At 44.6% G+C, this 20,320-nt stretch overlaps 2 protein-coding genes across 2 annotated transcripts; one reads left to right on the top strand and one right to left on the bottom strand.

Moving 5' to 3' along the window:
* Window positions 1-11,600: 11,600 nt before the first annotated feature.
* On the bottom strand, window positions 11,601-18,282 carry mvk (mevalonate kinase). The gene is made up of 10 exons (XM_076151076.1): window positions 17,891-18,282; window positions 17,147-17,294; window positions 16,865-17,009; window positions 15,565-15,720; window positions 14,914-15,017; window positions 14,718-14,763; window positions 14,451-14,541; window positions 13,913-14,032; window positions 13,621-13,774; window positions 11,601-12,863 (listed from the first exon to the last, which is right to left on the bottom strand). The coding sequence occupies exons 1-10, from the start codon at window positions 17,966-17,968 to the stop codon at window positions 12,712-12,714; spliced, it is 1,194 nt and encodes a 397-aa protein (XP_076007191.1). The 5' UTR covers window positions 17,969-18,282; the 3' UTR covers window positions 11,601-12,711.
* A 144-nt stretch (window positions 18,283-18,426) lies between these two features.
* Window positions 18,427-20,287, top strand: mmab (metabolism of cobalamin associated B). The gene is made up of 9 exons (XM_076150694.1): window positions 18,427-18,576; window positions 18,750-18,808; window positions 18,900-18,993; window positions 19,076-19,133; window positions 19,238-19,310; window positions 19,411-19,508; window positions 19,604-19,668; window positions 19,785-19,844; window positions 19,933-20,287. The coding sequence occupies exons 1-9, from the start codon at window positions 18,479-18,481 to the stop codon at window positions 20,012-20,014; spliced, it is 687 nt and encodes a 228-aa protein (XP_076006809.1). The 5' UTR covers window positions 18,427-18,478; the 3' UTR covers window positions 20,015-20,287.
* The last annotated feature ends 33 nt before the right edge of the window (window positions 20,288-20,320 follow it).

The following is a 20,320-nucleotide window of genomic DNA, read 5'->3' as shown; positions in this document are numbered from 1 at the left end:
GCAGATTGAACACCAATGACAGTCTACATGCAGCGCTTAAAATAATAGTCAATATTTTGTCATTCTTCCAACCTGTGAATGACAGCCAGGATTTGGCGTACTTTACATAATAGGCATACACATCACACTGTTGAAAGTAAAATGCTCATAACTATACAGCCCCTGAAATCCATTTGCATTTGCTGAATGTCGGCTCGATTTGAATGAGAGATCGTCCATAATATCTGATTATAAGGACTGGTCCTCCTTTGGAGAGTAAGTGCTGTGACCCTGGCCGTGCTCATCAGGCTAATGCCCTGATGACTAAAGATGAGGACTAAATACTTTAGTGTCCATCCTCAGTGATCATTCATTTTCCTTCTTGCAGCACAGTTAATGGGAGAGACGATGCAGACGGGAGAGTAATCATAGGATTCTCCATGTAGATGCAATGCATGATGGGTTAGGAAGAGAACACTTGAAAATATATTCACCAAGTGTTGTTCTTCAAACTGAAATCTGTCTCTTGAACTTTTTATCCAGTTTAACACCCTTTAAAATGTATGTATTCCAGTTTAGTTCAGTAAGATTGACATAACATCCCCGTCAAAATGCCTTTTACTTTTCAGGAACACATCATCACAATCAACAACATATTTTTATTTTTCAGTAGTCGTTACCATTTCCTAATCACTGAACCATGTACTGTATAATGAGAGCATCAGTTGTAAATACAAAATCTGTGAATTCTCTAAAATTGCTCCTCTCACAATATTATCCCCGTTTACGTGAATGCAATCACACAAAATAGCTACTTTTTGGTCTCCAGTGCTTGTCAAGCCCCAATGCATATTTATGAAAGTTGTGGTACGAACACATAACTGCAATCTTTTGGGCATATACTACATGAGATTTGATGTGAAAAATAACCTTAAAATAGCTACTTGACTACAGTTTCCTTGATGACCAAGGACCCTTAGAACTGATTAGTCAACAATCAACAAAGGGTACACGACTCACATGCAGCAGATGATGAAGACTTCCTAATGGCACTGCAGACTGGTGGTTCACAACACCGAGGTCATCACTCACAGCAAGGCCACGCTGGCTTTAGCATTCAAGGTACAAGAGCAGAGGAGCTGCCACTCAGACCTTTTTGATGGAATCCAGAACAAAAAAAACAAACATCTGATGGTGGGGTCAATAAGCAAAGGTCCCGGCCTATCTCTGCTCAGCTTGTCAGTGTGTCCAGTGGAACAGCAGCTGCCACACACTGCTCACACAAGCATGGACGGCACGTCTGAGAAAATGATAGAATGACAAGAGAATTCATGGATGGTGAAAAGCTGTGGGCGTACGCTTGATTGCACTGTACAATAGCCAGAAAATGCATTTTGAAAAGATTCATTTGTGCTGTTTTGTTAAAAATAATTGATAAGTCAAACAAAAATCACTTACTGATTTTTCAGTGTGATAAATGGTGCAGAGAAACCTTCAACAAACGTGTCTTTTTCTATGTTGCCCAACAGTGCAGACAACACAAAGCAAACCAGCTCATTCATCCTTAAATTACTATTCCTCAAATAAAGTCTAAATAGTTCTGAATAAACATCTGAAATTCTTGAAACTCCAAGGCCAGAGCTGCCGTGGTCCTTGAGCCAAACACAGCATGCGGTTGAAACCTCTTCACTTGTGCAGCCCTGAACTACGTGCTCTGCTTGCTTTGTGACATCCTCATCCATCCCATTCAGCTTGATCTGCAAGATCAAGTGATGCTGACCTTGGGACCCCCTCCCCTCCCTCACCAGGAAGAATGGAGGAAACGCACCCATGTCTGCTCCTCCTAATGGAAAGTAGCAGCAGAAATAGTCCCAATAGTGGCAGTAGAGAATACTAATTAGCATTCAGAGTGACTGTGGGATCATGTGACCATTGGCAGAGTTTCTAAGTTCTGGCCCAATGGACAGAGAGTATACTCCACAGGGGAGTCCCCTGGGAGTGAGACATGCTGGGTTTGAGACGGGTTATTGGACTGTGCTGTCTATCTGACTGTGAGTCACTGGGGACCGGAGCAGAGGTGCCTGATGGTGCACTGAAGCCTGAGTGTGACACCTGGGCTGTCTGTCACGGCCACAAACACAGACAATGTGACACATGACAGGATAGGAGCTGAAACTTCAACACCAGGAGTCAAGACCTGGCTGACAGTACGGATGAAAGGCGTGCAGTTCAACTCAATAAAACACCTGACACGCTTAAATCCAAACCTTTTGTCTCATTTTTTACGTTCTTCTCTTTTTGTGCGCGTCTGTGGCGCTTTAAATGAATCAGGGTCCCGAGGAGGCTGAACCCATCAATTAGAGTCGTCTGATGAGACTGCGTGTGTATTAATCAACATCGCGAGGCGTGTGACAGGCTGAGGAGAAACAGGATGGAGGCTTGCAGTCCCACAGAGCTTTATGCAGAGCTCAGAGCTGGCTCTTAAGATGAATTTCCCAGCCTGCATCGCTAAACTAAACTGATATCCAATTATGTTCCCCGCATAGACAAGCTAACAGAGCAGCTGTGAGCAGCATAGGCTTGCCGTGTCACAATTGGCCTGGCGCAAGGCAGACAAACCTAAGACCTTGAAGGAGATGTCACAAGGAGGCCGGAGTCAGCCGCTTGAGTGAGCGATGGTCCACATGCTTGCCTGAAAGCATGACATTGCCGAAGGGGGAAAAACACCATTTTATCATTCAGTGCGATTCGCACCCTCTCTCCCTGTCAAACATGCCATATGTCCCCGTCACAGGTCGTCTTGCTGGCTTATCGAGTGTGACAGGGCTATTCACACACTGCTCCCAATCAGACACCATCTCCTGCAGAAAAAAATCACCACCATAGCGCAGTGACAGGCTGTCAGGCAGAGGGCACCAACCTCCACAGGGCCTTGGCTGAGAGTCTGCCCATCTGGGGGAGGGGGCAAAGGCCAGGGGTTACGGTGGGAGACACAACGCTGGCATCCCCGACCGTGCACACGACCGAGCACACTCATTCCCTCTCATACTGCTGACACTTTTCATTCCGCAGTCAATCAGCACGCAGTCCAGAGTCCAAGTCAATAAGGGAGAATACACAATTATCAAGCTAAATGGCTTTAGAGATGAACATGCAGTCTGAATATGTGTGAAACTGTTCCGCATGCCTTCGTGCTGCTTTCAGCAATATTAAAGCAGCCAGAGTGAAACAGCTTGTGCTATTAATAAAACTGTCTTTAAGTGTGTTCTGTGAAACAAATTAAACTTGACATTTCACTGGTTACTGCAGATCACTGCCAATGTCAAATGTTATTTGCCTGACAGGAAACAAAAGTGGTATGTAAACCTCACCTGGGAGTTTAGACTGTGACCCGATCACCGGCCTATTTTCCTAACCACCAGACCATAGAAGCCCCTGATGTTTCATATGCCAATGTGAGGCTACAAGCCAGGACAAGCAGAGGTCACTGGAATCCATATGTAGGCTACACAATCTCAGAGATTTGAGGGAGAAGATTTGCTTCTGTCAGTGCACTTCTACAGCCGGCAAATGTTTACTTTGATGCCAGAGAATCTCAGAGGCACTTAGCCACTTGGCTCCAAACACAATAACACTGCAGATGCTGAATATATTCACTAAGTGAGCAATCAGTTGCAAAGTGGGCAGAAAATTACACTTATCCCCCATGATGATATGCATAGAGGAATAAATCAGAGAGCAAGAGAAAGAGCAGAGGGGCAAGAGGGAGAAGTGGTATCACCTGATCTGTCTTATGTTAAAAGCGGCAGGATGTGTCAACTCAAGTCTTCAGAAAGAGAGATAGAACCCTCCTGGCACATTTTTATATGAAAGATTTCTGTGAAATGATTGCTAATCTATGCAAAAAAGCAATCAGTGACTCATTCATAATGCATGAGCAACGAGATACCAATTTTGCAACGCTTTCGGATTATTAGATGTTATCGTGAATGCAGCAGATGAAATATGAACACTCCTACCTGTCCCGTTGTAATTAGATGACTGCAGTGGTCTAGAGATACACTAGGAGAGAGAAAATGTGCAGAAAGAAACATACAGAGAGACAGACAGGCGCACAGATAGACCTAACATCCATTACTAACCGTCTGCAGATAGAAGTTGATGGAAATATTTGTTTCTAACAGCTTTATGTATCCATTTGTGCTATGATTTATCAACCTAAAAGCCGTACTTTTAAGTACAGCGGGCTGACGTTTTAATGGTCCATCAATCACATGGTGACGTGTGATAACATTTGGAGATCATCCTCCTCTCTGAGCCTCCTGGAAAACACAGAATCCAATAAATTGGCTGCCATCCCAGGGAAATGATGAGAACCTATTTCTAATTCGAGGCAAGTTCAAAGTATGAATGTTAGATAAGCTGCTTCTCAAATTAATGCAAATCATATTTCACTTAGGATATTTTTGTTCTGTATAGACCCAAACACACTGACTGTATTTCTGACAGATTTTAAACTGCTGTTTAAAACCTGACTAAAATAATTACCATTCATGTTTGGATTATGTGGAGGCAGATTATTAAATGCAAGAATTTTTGAAAGAATAATGCGTTTTCGGCGTGAAAGAAAATGCCTACGGATCACTCACAGAAAGAAGCAGCTTTTTCATTTCATCAAACAACATATTATATTACAGCTTAAACATGATTAAACCCAAAACCTCCTGGCCTGAGCAGATTTCCAAACCCTCTTTGCTCATCTGGTCGTCAGCCTCTACAGAGACTGGGAGAGTTTTCCTCGTCTTTCCTTTGTTTAAAATAAATTAACTTCAGTGTTAACATGTCTGGGTTGCACCTGGAAGCCTTGTGAAAGGCGCTGACAGATTTCATACTTGTAACATTCTGGGCAACTTTGACACGAGGGATTTGCTCCTAAAACGAAGGGTGGTATAAAAATCAATGAGGCTTTTCAAAGGCAACAAGAAAAGCAGGGCCTTAGCCTGCAATTAAACAAGAGAGCTCCCGGCAGTAAGCGATGAAATAGTGTGTTGCAGGTGCCCTCTACTTCACAGAATCAATTACGGGATCAATACAATGACATGATACAATTCCATGATGGAAAATGGAATGCAGACTGGAGTCACTGTGCGCTCAAATGTTTACAATGATACAGCTCCAGATGGTCTGTATGCCGAGGGCCCGTTTCGCAAAGATGATTTACACACAGCCGCAGACTAAACCGGCCCTTAAAGTAATGCCTGAGCTGCACGCTGGAACTCCCGACTCCACCTGCACATTTACAGCAAACGTCGTCCTTTATATCAGACGAAGCAAAACTGCACAGAGAGCTGCTGAAACAATAATGTAATATATGCGTGAGGTCCTATACTGGGGGGGGGGGGGTTCACAGTAATAAAATCAGGATATAAAAACTATTGATTTTCTTCTATAGATAAAAAAGAAACAGTAAATGCTGAACAGCAAAATTCTCCTAGATTCTACATAAATACTAATACATGTGTGAAAAGCACATCTACATTACATTACATTACATTACGGTCATTTAGCAGACGCTTTTATCCAAAGCGACTTACAATAAGTGTGTTCAACAAAGGTAGATAAAAGAACTTCAGGTCACAAGAAATCGTAAGCGCATTTCCTTCCTAAACCAACAGCTAAGAGCAGAACTAGAGCTAGAGTAGAAGTGTAATAAGTTAGGTACTATGATGAATGAGAAAAACAAAAAACAAAAGGACAGATTAGAAATGAAAGATTAGAAAACAAGAGCATCAGAAGAGCTAGGACAGAGTAGGTGATGTCCTAAGAGGGAGGATCCGGGTAGTGTTTCTTGAAGAGATGGGTCTTCAGCCTGCGGCGAAAGATGGGTAGCGACTCCGCTGTCCTGACATCAGTCGGGAGAGCATTCCACCACTGAGGTGCCAGAACAGAGAAAAGCCGTGACCGCATCGATCGCAAGCAGGGGCCGCTGAGCGCCGGGGCAGCCAGTCGCCTGGAGGCAGCAGAGCGAAGTGGTCGGCCGGGGGTGTAGGGCTTGACCATAGCCTGGAGGTATGAAGGAGCTGTTCCTTTCACTGCCCTGTAGGCTAGCACCAGAGTTTTAAACTGGATGCGAGCAGCTACGGGGAGCCAGTGTAGAGAACGGAGAAGGCAAGTTGTGTGGGAGAACTTGGGAAGGTTGAACACCAGACGAGCAGCAGCTTTCTGGACGAGCTCCAGAGGTCTGATGGCGGAAGCCGGGGCGCCAGCAAGGAGGGAGTTGCAGTAGTCCAGGCGGGAGATGACAAGAGCCTGGATCAGCACCTGCGCTGCCTTGTCGGTGAGGAAGGGACGGATCCTCCGGATGTTGTAGAGGAGGAATCTGCAGGAACGCGTCACCGAAGCGATGTTTGCCGCGAACGACAGTTGGTCGTCCAGGGTCACACCCAGATTCCTCGCGGTCCGAGTAGACGTCACCACGGAGTCATCTATGGTGATGGCCAGGTCTCGGTGCGGGCAGCCCTTCCCTGGGAGAAACACCATCTCAGTCTTGTCCAGGTTGAGCTTCAGGTGGTGCTTCGACATCCACCCCGAGATGTCTGCCAGGCAAGCAGCGATGCGCGTCTCCACTTGGGCGTCAGAAGGAGGAAACGACAGAATCAGCTGGGTGTCATCAGCATAGCAGTGGTAGGAGAAGTTATGGGAGTGGATAACCGAACCAAGAGATGTTGTGTAGAGGGAGAAAAGAAGAGGGCCCAAGACCGAACCTTGCGGAACCCCAGTGGTGAGCCTACGTGGCTTCGAAACAGAACCTCTCAGTGTTACCTGGTAGGAGCGACCTGTCAGGTAGGACGCGAACATGGAGAGCGCAGAGCCAGAGACACCCATTCCCTCAAGGGTAGAGAGAAGGATCTGGTGGTTCACCGTGTCGAATGCTGCAGACAGGTCCAGGAGAATCAGGACAGAGGAGAGAGAGTTCGCTCTGGCAGTTTGGAGTGACTCGGTCACTGCCAGGAGGGCCGTCTCAGTCGAGTGGCCCACCTTGAAGCCGGACTGGTGGGGGTCCAAAAGGTTGTTCTGGTGGAGGTACAGGGACAGTTGATTGAAGACAGCACGTTCAAGAGTTTTAGATAGGAAGGGTAGAAGGGATACCGGTCTGTAGTTCTTGATGTCTGAAGGGTCAAGAGTTGGTTTCTTTAGAAGCGGAGTGACTCTAGCAGTCTTGAAAGCAGAGGGGAAAGAGCCAGAGGCCAGAGACGTGTTGATGACGTGGGTCAGGTAGGGAAGAAGATCCGGTGCAGCAGACTGAAGGAGAGAGGAGGGGACAGGGTCAAGAGAGCAGGTGGTGGGGCGGCTAGATGTGATGAGCTGGAGGACCTCCTGGGCAGAGAGGGGAGAGAATTGGGACAGAGAGGGAGATGATGGAGAGGGTGGTAGAGACAGGACTGCTGGCGGATGATGGAAGGAGGATCGGATGTCGTTGACCTTCTTGTCGAAGAAGTTGGCGAAATCGTCTGGGAGGAGAGAGGAGGAAGGAGGAGGGGGTGGGGGTTGGAGAAGGGATGAGAAAGTTTGAAAGAGTTTTTTGGGGTTGGAAGCAGAGGTTTGAATTTTCGTGCAGAAGAAGGCAGCTTTAGCAGCAGAGAGAGAGGAGGAGAAAGAGGAAAGTAGCGATTGGAATGCATGAAGGTCCTCCAGGAGTTTGCCGTTCCTCCATTTGCGCTCAGCCGCTCTCAAGCTCCGTCTCTGAGTGCGCACCGAGTCCGACAACCAAGGGGCCGGTGGAGTTGGGCGTGCAGGCCTGGAGATAAGGGGGCAGAGATTGTCCAGAGAGGAGGACAAGGTAGAGAGAAGAAGATCAGTGGCAGTGTCAGGGGAAAGAAGAGAAAAAGATTCAGGGGCAGGGAGAGCAGAGAGAACAGAAGAGGAGAGATCAGTGGGGATGAGAGAGCGTAGATTGGGACGAGAAGAGATCATGCGGGTGGGGGGAGATTGGGTGGGTGGGGAGGAGAGGGAGAGAGTGAAGGACATGAAGTAGTGGTCAGAGAGATGTAGAGGAGTGACGGAGAGGTCAGCGCTAGAACAGTGCCTGGTGAAGATGAGGTCCAGTTGGTTGCCAGCCTTGTGGGTAGGAGGAGATGGGGAGAGAGCTAGGTCAAAGGAGACAAGAAGAGAAACAAGAGGGTGAAGTTTCTCAGTCGGGATGTTGAAGTCGCCAAGAAGGATGAGGCCGGAGCCGTCGTCAGGGAAGTGAGAGACAAGAGTGTCGAGCTCCTCTAGGAAGTCCCCGGATGGGCCTGGTGGGCGATAAACAACAGCAATGGTGAGCTTGACCGGATGAGAGACAGTGACAGCATGGAATTCAAAGGAGGAGGGAGAGAATTGTGACAGGGAACAAAGAGAATATGTCCAGTCTTTGGAAATTAGCAGGCCAGTACCACCACCCCGCCTCGCAGCTCTGGGAGTGTGAGAGAAAGAGTACGCATCAGACAGAGCTGCGGGCGTGGCAGTGTTTTCTGGGGTGATCCAAGTCTCTGTAAGAGCAAGAAAGTTAAGGGAGAGCACAGATGCGTAGCCTGAGATGAACTCAGCCTTCTGTACAGCAGATTGGCAGTTCCACAGCCCCCCTGCCACCACCTGCTCAACATGAGTGGAGAGAGAAGGGTAGATAAGATTGGTGGGGTCACGACATCTGGGCCTGACCCAGTATCTGTGTGGCCGCCGAGAGGAGAGAGTGGGAATAAAGCACATGGTTAGTAGAAGATATACAGTACAGTACATTACTAGGGGCCTCAGAGAAGAAGGCCGCCCTTGGAAGAAGTCGCACTTGAAAAAGTCGCCTGTTGCCTTTGTTCGCCTAGCCTTCGTTTGCCTGGCGCTTGAAAGCTGGCGCTTTCTGAATGAAAGTTTAGTAAAGACTGCTTCACTAATTGCCAATTGCAAATTGTCTGCTAGGAGTGCAGGCCCCTCCCACAGATTTAACAGGGTACTTAAGGGTCACCTGGGCAAAACTCGTTACAATCAAAGACAGTATCAACGATACCAACAATAGCCTAATGATTAAAGCACTACTGCTAAGCAATCAAAGTACAGCAAAAAGCAACCTGGTAAGCAAGTAGATGTACTTAGCCAAATCAAGATGAACCCAGTAGTTCAGACACCCACAAAAGTTAAACACACACTGGAGTAAGATTCTTCCTGAGCAGAATATATACCTTGAGTTGTGCAGGCCCCTCCCACAGATTTAACAGGGTACTTAAGGGTCACCTGGGCAAAACTCGTTACAATCAAAGACAGTATCAACGATACCAACAATAGCCTAATGATTAAAGCACTACTGCTAAGCAATCAAAGTACAGCAAAAAGCAACCTGGTAAGCAAGTAGATGTACTTAGCCAAATCAAGATGAACCCAGTAGTTCAGACACCCACAAAAGTTAAACACACACTGGAGTAAGATTCTTCCTGAGCAGAATATATACCTTGAGTTGTGCAGGCCCCTCCCACAGATTTAACAGGGTACTTAAGGGTCACCTGGGCAAAACTCGTTACAATCAAAGACAGTATCAACGATACCAACAATAGCCTAATGATTAAAGCACTACTGCTAAGCAATCAAAGTACAGCAAAAAGCAACCTGGTAAGCAAGTAGATGTACTTAGCCAAATCAAGATGAACCCAGTAGTTCAGACACCCACAAAAGTTAAACACACACTGGAGTAAGATTCTTCCTGAGCAGAATATATACCTTGAGTTGTGCAGGCCCCTCCCACAGATTTAACAGGGTACTTAAGGGTCACCTGGGCAAAACTCGTTACAATCAAAGACAGTATCAACGATACCAACAATAGCCTAATGATTAAAGCACTACTGCTAAGCAATCAAAGTACAGCAAAAAGCAACCTGGTAAGCAAGTAGATGTACTTAGCCAAATCAAGATGAACCCAGTAGTTCAGACACCCACAAAAGTTAAACACACACTGGAGTAAGATTCTTCCTGAGCAGAATATATACCTTGAGTTGTGCAGGCCCCTCCCACAGATTTAACAGGGTACTTAAGGGTCACCTGGGCAAAACTCGTTACAATCAAAGACAGTATCAACGATACCAACAATAGCCTAATGATTAAAGCACTACTGCTAAGCAATCAAAGTACAGCAAAAAGCAACCTGGTAAGCAAGTAGATGTACTTAGCCAAATCAAGATGAACCCAGTAGTTCAGACACCCACAAAAGTTAAACACACACTCTACATCATATCATCTTGTGCAGTATGAGGCCGGTTCTTCTACTAACATCGTCTTCAAGCCCCCACTTACCAAAAAGGGCATAAGACCCCCAGGAGGTGATACAGCCCATCATTACTCAGAGGGACTCCATAGGCTGATGTGGCTCCTGTCAGTGTGTTTACATTAAACACCCCCCCTCCCCTTCCTCCAGCCCATTCCTTCTTTTGCTTATGACACAGACTTCATGACATGACAACACGCCATGAAATATAAGCAGATGAATTTTCTTGTAATGACAACACCTCCCCCAACACACAGAAGGCCTCTAACGTATATGTAAATGTAATCTTAGAATACTGTGCATTTACCCGAGCCCTGTTAGTAAATCCAGCGGCCATCAGCAACATGATATCTCGTCAGTCAGGTCTAATTCTGCATTCAGATGTAATGGCTCCTGACAGGCATTTCTCTCCAGTCTCCAGTGGCGGTGGAGGGAACGCGCCACAGAGAGAATCGCCCGCCCAGCAAACTCACATTACACATTTCATTCCTCCTGCTTGAAGAAAAATGAATTATACATCATTAATCCATCTGGACAAACCTTTCAGAAATGTTCACTGCTAAATGATTTGCACATCTTTTTTTTTTTTTGCATACTTTCTCTCCATTTCTGACATTCTCTCTCTATCCTTGACCCCCGTTTCCTTGCGCTTTCTGCTATCTGAAATAATCTTAAGGCCTCCTTAGATTCTATTCATCAGAGCAGAAAGAAGCAGGCGCTGACACTGATTAAAAAAACAACCATCTGTGCCTTGCAGGGGTAAAAGGAGCGAGCAAGAATGAGACAGCAGAGAAAGCGAGGGGCTTCACATGAAACAGGCCCTGTTGTCTCCCTCTTGTCCCCCCTCGTCAATGCCATTTCAATTGAAAAGCGCAGTGGTAATTAAATTCCAGCAGGGGTTAGGGGCAACTGTGTGGCGCACTGACAGGGGGGCTGCCCTGACATAAAGATGACACAATTCAAGAGGACAGAGGGGGCGCCAGGCGGAAAAGGAGGGAGGGTGACAAATGTCGTTTATTCACATCCACTGCCAGATTTGTACCACTCAATCTTTATGACATTTTAAAAACCAGAAAGTGAAATGCAGATTCAAAATGCACAAATCCCACCCTGACCTTTCTCTGAATCGTGGATATTCTAAACAGATCCATCTTGTGTATCTGCAGGGTTTGCAGGATATGTCGGAATACTTAGGAGGATGAGCAATTAGGTGAAAAGGAATTTGAGAAAGCTGGCGCGTGCTCATGTGCCAACACAAATGTGCGACTCGCAGAAGAGTGCTGGTTGTTCGACATTATGGAGGCTGTAATTCAGAGACCCCAGAGAGGCCACACACTCCTGTTCCCCCCTGCTCATCCTTTATTAGCAAACACAACACAGACACACACTCTCTCCTCTGAATACACGGGGTGTATAATTCTCAAACAGCCTGCTAATTTTAGAATGCAGACTTTGTGAGACATTTGATCACATTTTCTGTGATATTTTAGATACATTTCTATGGTTTTATCACAGTTTCACTTCGGAAACATAAAAAGAGCATTGCAGCTTGATACAATAAGGCCTTGCTTAGCAGCAGCAGCCGCGTGCATTTGTCTTGATAATGATGATTCATGGGAGTGAAGTTTAACACTGCATATGAACAGTTCTCACATTGAATCTGTGAGGTTATCATTCCCTGGTCTCAGCTTTCTCACACACATTATTCATAATGCAGAGAAATAGAAAAGCGGCTTCTTTGCATGATTATGAAGACCAAAACAAAAAAACAACTTATCTAATTACGTCACAGGAGTTTGGATGGTGAAGCAAATAATCAATTTAATTGGTAAAACTTTTCCTTTAGTGTCTTTCTCTGTAAATTCAATCCCGCAAAATGTCCACTTTCTGTATAGTTGTTATCCAACAGCAGAACATATTTCAATGCCAGAAGTGAGCAATAAAATGTCAGTGATAATCTAATCCATTAGGATGGTCCGGCTGCACTGCTTTCAACATTCGGATAAAACTATAAATTAAACTTTACTAACACATTAATCAATTTATCAGAACCTCTATCATTAAGTCCAGTTTCAAAGCGTTTGTGCAGTACTGATGCCATCTACTGGACAAACTGCAGAATACACACACATATACGCGACAAAATGTGGAAGTGTTAGTACTTTCTGATGATGTTTACAATGATTAGATGATAGTTACATTTTTATTTGTTTGAGTAGTTTAAGAAGTTCTGTCCGTGTTGCATCATCCACTCAACCCACTGCAGCAGCTGACTGCATCTCAAGTCCTGGGGCAAGATTAAGCCTTTAACCAGCAAGTCCAGTTGCCTAAGATTTACTTTCCTTGGATATCATGTCCTGGATGACTGAGAACCTTCACAGAAATCAACAAAATCCACACCACAACATCCCATATGTCCTTGTTTGTTTTTCGGCCTCGCGTGGGCTTCAGTAACTTTTCAGAACCTCCAGAACGTCCTCCTTCACAGAGAGGGGAGAGTGCTGCTGAACCCCAGGGCCGCCGATACTCGTTTCCCAACAGTCAAAGCCGCAGTCTTTCAAGTCTTGAGTTGTCGCCTGCACAACGCCGCAGTCTGTTTCTATAAAATAAATAAGTTGTGTTCAGGCTGTGGTTACACATGGGGCGGATGACAGGGAGAAAAGGTGGAAGAAGGGAACCTGTAAAGTCCCTCAGCACATAACAGACAGTGTCCCTGAATCTATCACACACTCTTTTGTTTCAACCCACTTGCATTGTAGTAACACCTTAGGGAGGCCTCGTGAGCCAATCAATGACCGAACGTGTTGAATTACTATGGAACTCTGCAGATTTTAACTTTTGCCTCCTTTAGCAACAGAGCTTAAGCAAATTCACAGTGACAGAGCACTAAGAAGAAAAAAAAAAAGCTTTCGAAAATATATATAACTTATTAAAATTCATCCTGGGCTGCGGGTATAAACACAGACTGAGCTCAGGTTCTTTGCTTGTTTGTTTTGTCAAAGGGAGGGTGAGACATCATAACCGGCTGCGTCGTAGCGCTCACACGGCATTTGACTCGCCGGCGTCTTCTCATCATCATCTGTCACTCAAACGGTCGTCTCAGAAGCAAAGAGCGAGCGACTATTTCAGGAAAACAGAGCGACATGAGCCCGACTGTGAGGCTCAAAACAGACTCGCTTTAAGATGTACCCAGAATAAAATAGACGACTCTTTGATCTGAGACGTAATTACAATATACAGCATGTCAAGTATATTTATTACAGAAGACACACACACCTTTGACATGACATGCACAGTAGGGTACATTACCATAATGGCCTTAAGTGGAGCTCAGCACAAATAAATAGACTTTGTACCTGGTCTGAGTAGAGTGATGCCACAGCCGCCTCCCCCTGCACCCGTCAGCTTGCTGTGGAGCCCTCTGGCCAGGGTGACCCGGCACAGGGTGTCCAGGGCAGGGTGCCCCACACCCATCACATTCAGATGGTGCTGGTTGATGTCAATGAGCTCCTATAAATGATATCACACCGTATTATTATTATATAAGGCTTTGGGTTTCTAAATGATTAATTGGACATTTACACTTCTACCAGGCTGTTCAAATCTGTACAATGCGAGATGCTTTACACAATCTACTGTGTTTTGTACCTCTAGGACATTGTAGTGCTCTCCTGTGATTGGCTCACAGGTCATCTCTGAGAGGACCTTCTCACAAGTGCAGGAAATGGCATCAACTGAGTCGAGCACGGGACTGATGACCGAAGGAAACTACGGGTGGGAAAAGAGAAAGAGAGGAAATAAACAAAATCTCTGGCTCGGTCACAGTTTGTCTCAACAATTTCATTACAGTTTGTCGATGTGTATGCGGACCCACGTTTCGAAAAGCTTTATGATGGATCAACTGGATACACGTTTGGAATATAAAATGGCAGGTTTGACCCTAATCTGATCACAACGCCGCCTCTATGCCATCAAGCCCTATCTATGTCTGAGGCAGAAATGTGCACACCTGCTGGTGTCACCAAGGCAACAGCACACAGGGGTGCTGGCTAAGAGTTTAATTTCAATATTTTATGAAGGCACTCGACGGCAAGCTCTGGAGTATCTGCCATGCAAAAGCACCAGCAATTACATTAATTACAGTGTCGGGTAGTAACTCGCGGGGGAGTAAGAAACCATTTAGTACCTTGTTAATTTTGTCCTTCACCCCGGCAACAAGTACTTTGGTGCTCCGGGGTACATTGGTGTTAGTGAGGAGGATTCTCAACAATGGCACCCTGGAAGAGAAACAAACAGACATCAGAGCAGCTGCGTTACTCAGCTCACTGAAAATATATTTGCAGTACACCGTGACAATATATATATACATACATACTGTGATTTGCCTTATTAATGTGCCAATCTTTTTAACTGGAATGAAATTTAATCAAAAAGTGCTACTCAGACACAGTACCTGCTCAGTGGTATTATCTTTCCAGCCAAGAATCTCAGCATGCCACCTACGTAATGGAGAAATCAACGTTGTTACAGAGATAATGATCAAATGATAATGAAGAGTCGCGGTACGACGCCTTAAATGGCGCAGGTGTCCATGGAGACAGCGGGTGGTGTAGTGTCATATCTCCTGAGCTGATCATTTCAGGCCTCACCCCAGGTTCCTACTGCGTTGTCCACCCCTGAAGGATTCCCATGGATGATCATCTCCCCTTGGAAAGCCCAACTGTTGATCAGCTCCAAATCCTCCTGACACCACCTGGAATCACACAGAGAGGAAGAGTTTCACACTGTTTAGCTCCCAGCTGATCCTCTTTAACTGACCTTTTAACTCAACAGTTATTGGTTCCAGGTTTAGACACAAAAACAAGAATATCTGCATAATACAATACAACCTTTGATGCAAAACGCAACATTTTGGAAGCACAAAATATAATCAACCCTTTCCTATACGATGCATTAACACAAAGAACGATATGGACAAAAACACACTTTTTAACTTGTGCTAATGGGACTCTCAGATGTTTAGTAAAGAGCTTTAATGTGGTCGGCCTCATACCAAAATGACATAGTATATAATAGTCACTTATATAATAATACATAATTTAAAGGCAGGGCAGATTTTAACAGGTGTCCCCACACACACACACACACACACACACACACACACACACACACACACACACACACACACACACACACACACACACACACACACACACACACACACACACACACACACACACACACACACACACACACACACACACACACACACACACACACACACACACACAGGCGGTCACCTGGCTGTTGGATCCAAGTCTTTGAGTGGGGCGGGTATAGCTCCGCTTGCACAGAGCAGAGCTGCAGCCACACACACAGAGTAGGCAGCACTTGACCCCAGGCCGGCTCCAGCAGGCAGCTCGGACCACACAGACACTGTCACGCTGGGCAAATCCCTAGGAAAAATAGCAAATATATCAATAAATTTGATTTTTGTTGTACATATATCCTTTCTCTAGTTCACATTTAACAGCATATTAATCTTACTTAATCACAAACTAACTGATTACAGAGAGAATTGAAGATGTGTGAGCGCTGCCTGCATTGTATTCAACAGACTAGTTGTAACTTCCCTGGCTCTGCTGTCCATGTCCGTCAGTGAAGCTGCTTTAGAGGCGGACAGGAGAATCCTCTAAACTAATTGTCCGGCTCTTCTCCGGGGGGAAAACACATCCAGACTTGTTAAAGGCTGCAGTGTGGCCCAGTGCCAGACTCTCATTAGCGGCCATCCTGTCAGAAACCATCACCTCTCTCAGACACAGCGGTGCCGTGTCAGCCCCGATTAAATCTACCAACAACCTGCAGCTCTAACGCTCCACAGCATCATCTCTGTTTGCAGCCGCTGGGGTCTCCAAAACCAACATCCTGTCTTTCTGTCCGTCTGTCTGTTCCTCTTTGCCATCTTCGTTTCGGAGTGGATGAAGTTGTAAGATGCAGGGGAAGGTGTGCTTAACTTCTACAACACTTAGGGAGTACTTGACCCTTAATACAACACTTTCCAGAGCTTGATCAGCTTCAGAGTGTCTCAAATTCTTAAAATATTAAAGATTAACAAAGGAATGGTTACAACAGCTGTGTTGTGACGACTCACCGATGTCTCACAGTGTCAATGACATCAGCATAATCAATCTGGGGCCTGACTAGTATCGGTACGGTACAGCGTCTTCTTACCTTTGTGCCATTTAGCACAAACAGACCAATTCACTATGAGTACAACAGCAAAATAACATTCAGTTCCCAGTTAATTCTTGTAACAGCTAGTAGCAAAGTGTGTAAGAACCCTGATAACACAGTGAGCACATTTGCATCTTAACTGTTTCTTTCATTTACTTGATGTTACATTTTTTAATAACATCCTTGACGTTTTTATGGAATCTGAGTAAATTCTTTGTTGCTTGGTAGCTGCTTTATTTGGGCACATTAGCAGCAAAAAAAGAACAAATAATTAATCCTATTAGAATTCTTTTAAATGCAAAATGTATCAGAGCAACAAATATTCGTATCACGTCGTATGGACAATAAGTTATGAGAGTGTCTCACCCTGATCCAAACAGAGAGAGGTAGATGTAGAGGAAGGCCAAGGCGGCGTTGCTGTGAATGTCCGAGTTTCCGTTGAGCACATTGACGAATTCACAAAGTCTCCTCACAAGTTCAGCATCCAGGCGTTTCCCTTCTTCCCTCTTCCCTGTTCAAAGCAGTGACAAGACACAGACAGGATATGGGACAAGACTGAAACCACAACTCCATCATGTGTTAGACTGTATACTGACTGGAAAACACACATATAGACTCCATAGTCCTTTGCAATGTGTCGTCCCTTACCATTGGATGCAGGAATCAGCTGCCTCAGGTCATCCAGGTCCCAGCAGAAGAATGCATCAATATTTGGGAGGTTGACACACACTTTACTAGTATCGGTGACCTTCAACTGCAAATATGTTCTGAGGTTCAAACTCACAGCAAGCGCAACCTAGAACAAAGACACAACAAAGAGTGTCATCAAGGATTGAAGGAAAATGTGTTTGTTACAATTTTAACTTTTATTTAATTTAACTGTGTGTAGTAGTTGTGGATGTGTTGTAAATTATTGTGAGTCTTTTCCAAAGTATATGATAGTTTAGTGTGCACCTGTTGTGCTCAGGTGCTGTATGGAAACTCCACTATCAAAGATTAGAGAGAGAGCAAATGGGCAAGAAAGCATTGGGGGTCAGTGGATGAAGAATCAAACCCAAACTGACGTTGAAGGGAGCCAATTTCAATCGGGACAATCGATTGTATAAAGCACAAGACGGGACATGAATAGACCAGACACCAATCACGGCTTTAAACTGTATGACCGAGTGAAACAAACAACTTAGTATTGTTTGAAGGAGTTAATGAAAAGCATCTGGTTAGGAAAATGATTTATGAGTGATCTAAAGTTCATGATATTAGAAGGACATGAGCTAGACAGTGTCCCCATTACAATCACACGAACGGATTCAGCTTCCCGGTGAGTGAGATCACTGTAGATAGCTAGTGTATAAGTCATCGCATCGCTGTCATTCATTCACGACCGGACATTACCTTTCCATGAACAACGGCGTGCTCCCCGTGGAGAATCGCCTTCCCCGGAGCGGACACGAGACACTCTGTAATGTGCATCCCGTAACGCTGCACAAACCTTCAAGAGTCAAAAATGTCTCCGTGGTTGTTGAACTAAACATCCGATTTAAGTGTAACTTGTCCTCTGATGTTAACTAGCTTACGATAGCTGATGTTAATCCTCTGCTGCAGCAACTGCTAACAGCTATTACCGTCACCACTGCCGGAAAGCTCTGTGTCCTCAAGACAGATCACAGCGAAATTAACATTGTAACAAAGCATTTACGACTAAAGAATGTGCTCATCATCTGTTTCGGCAAACAGCAAACTTGATAAAGTCATGTTACAAACACACACAGATGAGGAAAGTGGGTACGGCTTCCAGTATCCAATCAGCGCTGTAGTCGGTAGCGCTAGTATTCTTCTGTCCAATCACTGCTCAGCAAACTCGGGTGAGTTGACCAATCGCGCGATAAAAAAGGGACACCCACAAAACTACGGATGACGCCGGGGGACAAAACACTTTTCGACGGCTAGCAAGACGCGTAGCGTTCTCGTAACAGAGCCAACATGGCCTCGTTTGCTATCAGACCTCTACACCTCCGTTGTGTTTTAAGGACAGGCAGGTTTATTAACGCTCACCTCACGAAGAAAGCAATGGAAAGAAGGTACATGCAAACCCAGTGCTATTTAGAGTGACACCTTATGTATCCAGATCCATAATGTAACAGATCATTGGCAGAGTAGCATTGCTACAAATGAAAACAAAGTAAACAGTACAGGTGCTTCTTACTGTTACTCTACTTTAACCTTAAATTGTGTTTGTTCTTTCACCTAACAGTTATGTCACCGAAGGAGACAGCAAAATACCCAAAATATATACAAAAACCGGAGACAAAGGTTGTTTTCTTACGCTGGTATCACTGAAAATGCTGTTTGACCTCAGTTTGTGCTCATTCCAAACCTGATGTTTGATCCTTTTTTACTCAAGGATTCTCGAGCACATTCACAGGAGAGAGGAGGCCAAAGGAAGATCACATTTTTGAAGCATTGGGAAACACAGACGAACTCTCATCGGCTATAGGGTTTGTTTGGGTTTCAAGTTGTTCATTCACGAATTTTAGTGCATTTTGACAGAAAGTGATCACATGTGATTGCACATTACAGCTTGGCCAGAGAGTTTTGTCTGGACAAAGGTCACACCTTCACATATCAGCTGGACAAGGTTTGATTCTCATGTGGCTTTTGGTCGCCTCACCTCACATATATTATATTGTTATATTGTGTACTTCATGCCAGTTTACACTGTGTTTTCTATTTTCATTACAGATACAGTGCGTCTTACAAGATGTTGGTTCCAATATTGCTACACCGCCGTCATCAGCAAGAGAAACTCACATAAGTAATTTTTTTTAAAAGTGCTGTTGTCTAATCCATCTTTAAAGTATTCATTAAATGGCCTGAGAGCTTTTTTGTAATAAAGTGTTTTTGTATTTTTTCAGAGAAAACTAAATTTACCTCCCAGCCAATTGTGGACCTGGAAAGCTGGATTGATGAATTTACAGCACAGCTCCCCCCACTGACAAACTTCATTTTACCTGTAAGCCCTCAAATCTTCTCAGTTTTCTTATTTAGAATTTATCTCATCTGTGGGGTTTTATCATAAACTAACACGTAACACTTCTTTATCCACAGTCTGGAGGAAAGAGCAGCGCTGCTTTGCACGTTGCTCGGACAGTGTGTCGCAGAGCGGAGCGCAGGTCAGTTCAAGAATGTTCCTTAGCTGCATTGTTATATTAAATGACGTAAAAAGGTATCTATTTTTATCTTGCTTCATTGTTACCATTTCAATCTGACAGCTTCATTCTCATTGCAGTGTTGCTCCCATTGTGCGCTCGGGGGAAGCAGATCCAGATGTTGCCAAGTTTTTGAACAGGTTAGTATTGTGCTTAAACTGTAAATAGGAAGCAGTTAAGATGGTTTATATGATTATGATTTCTCAAATGTCCAATAATGTCATTCAGATTGAGCGACTACCTGTTTACCGTGGCCAGATTTGCAGCAATGAAGGAAGGCGGCGAGGAGAAAATCTACAAAAGACCCTGAACCTGAGTCTCATTTGATATAATGACATCACTGTATTTATTTGGTTTTCTTTGACATGCATATTTATACAGCACAGAATTTTTCTTTCTATTTTTCATGCAACTGTATTAGAATTATAAACAAATACTAAAAGCTATATTCAGACCAAATCTGAACCTGGTCACATTTCAAACCATTCCACCATCATTTGCATCCAATCCAGCGGTATCCTGTCATCATGTGTTGCACGCCTGCTCTTTGCCACAATAAAAGCCATTCCACTCTGAAAAGAAATGCCCTCTATAGCTAATGCTCTCCTCCTCTAAG

The sequence above is a fragment of the Genypterus blacodes genome, unplaced genomic scaffold, assembly GCF_046128005.1.
Source record: "Genypterus blacodes isolate CSIRO-AG114 ecotype Tasmania unplaced genomic scaffold, CSIRO-AGI_Gbla_v1 ptg000053l_1, whole genome shotgun sequence".
Lineage (NCBI taxonomy): Eukaryota > Metazoa > Chordata > Actinopteri > Ophidiiformes > Ophidiidae > Genypterus > Genypterus blacodes.
Note: the sequence above shows the minus strand (reverse complement) of the source record. Positions and strands in the feature narration are given on the sequence as shown.

Excerpts from the sequence above, each read along its gene's own strand:
- mvk (XM_076151076.1), bottom strand. The coding sequence starts at position 17,968 with ATGCACATTACAGAGTGTCTCGTGTCCGCTCCGGGGAAGGCGATTCTC. Across the intron at positions 15,721-16,864 it reads CTCTCTCTGTTTGGATCAGG|GGATTTGCCCAGCGTGACAG; the intron begins GTGAGACACTCT and ends TATTTTTCCTAG. Across the intron at positions 15,018-15,564 it reads GACTTGGATCCAACAGCCAG|GTGGTGTCAGGAGGATTTGG; the intron begins GTGACCGCCTGT and ends GTGTGATTCCAG.
- mmab (XM_076150694.1), top strand. The coding sequence starts at position 18,479 with ATGGCCTCGTTTGCTATCAGACCTCTACACCTCCGTTGTGTTTTAAGG. Across the intron at positions 19,311-19,410 it reads AGCAAGAGAAACTCACATAA|AGAAAACTAAATTTACCTCC; the intron begins GTAATTTTTTTT and ends GTATTTTTTCAG. Across the intron at positions 19,669-19,784 it reads TGTCGCAGAGCGGAGCGCAG|TGTTGCTCCCATTGTGCGCT; the intron begins GTCAGTTCAAGA and ends TTCTCATTGCAG.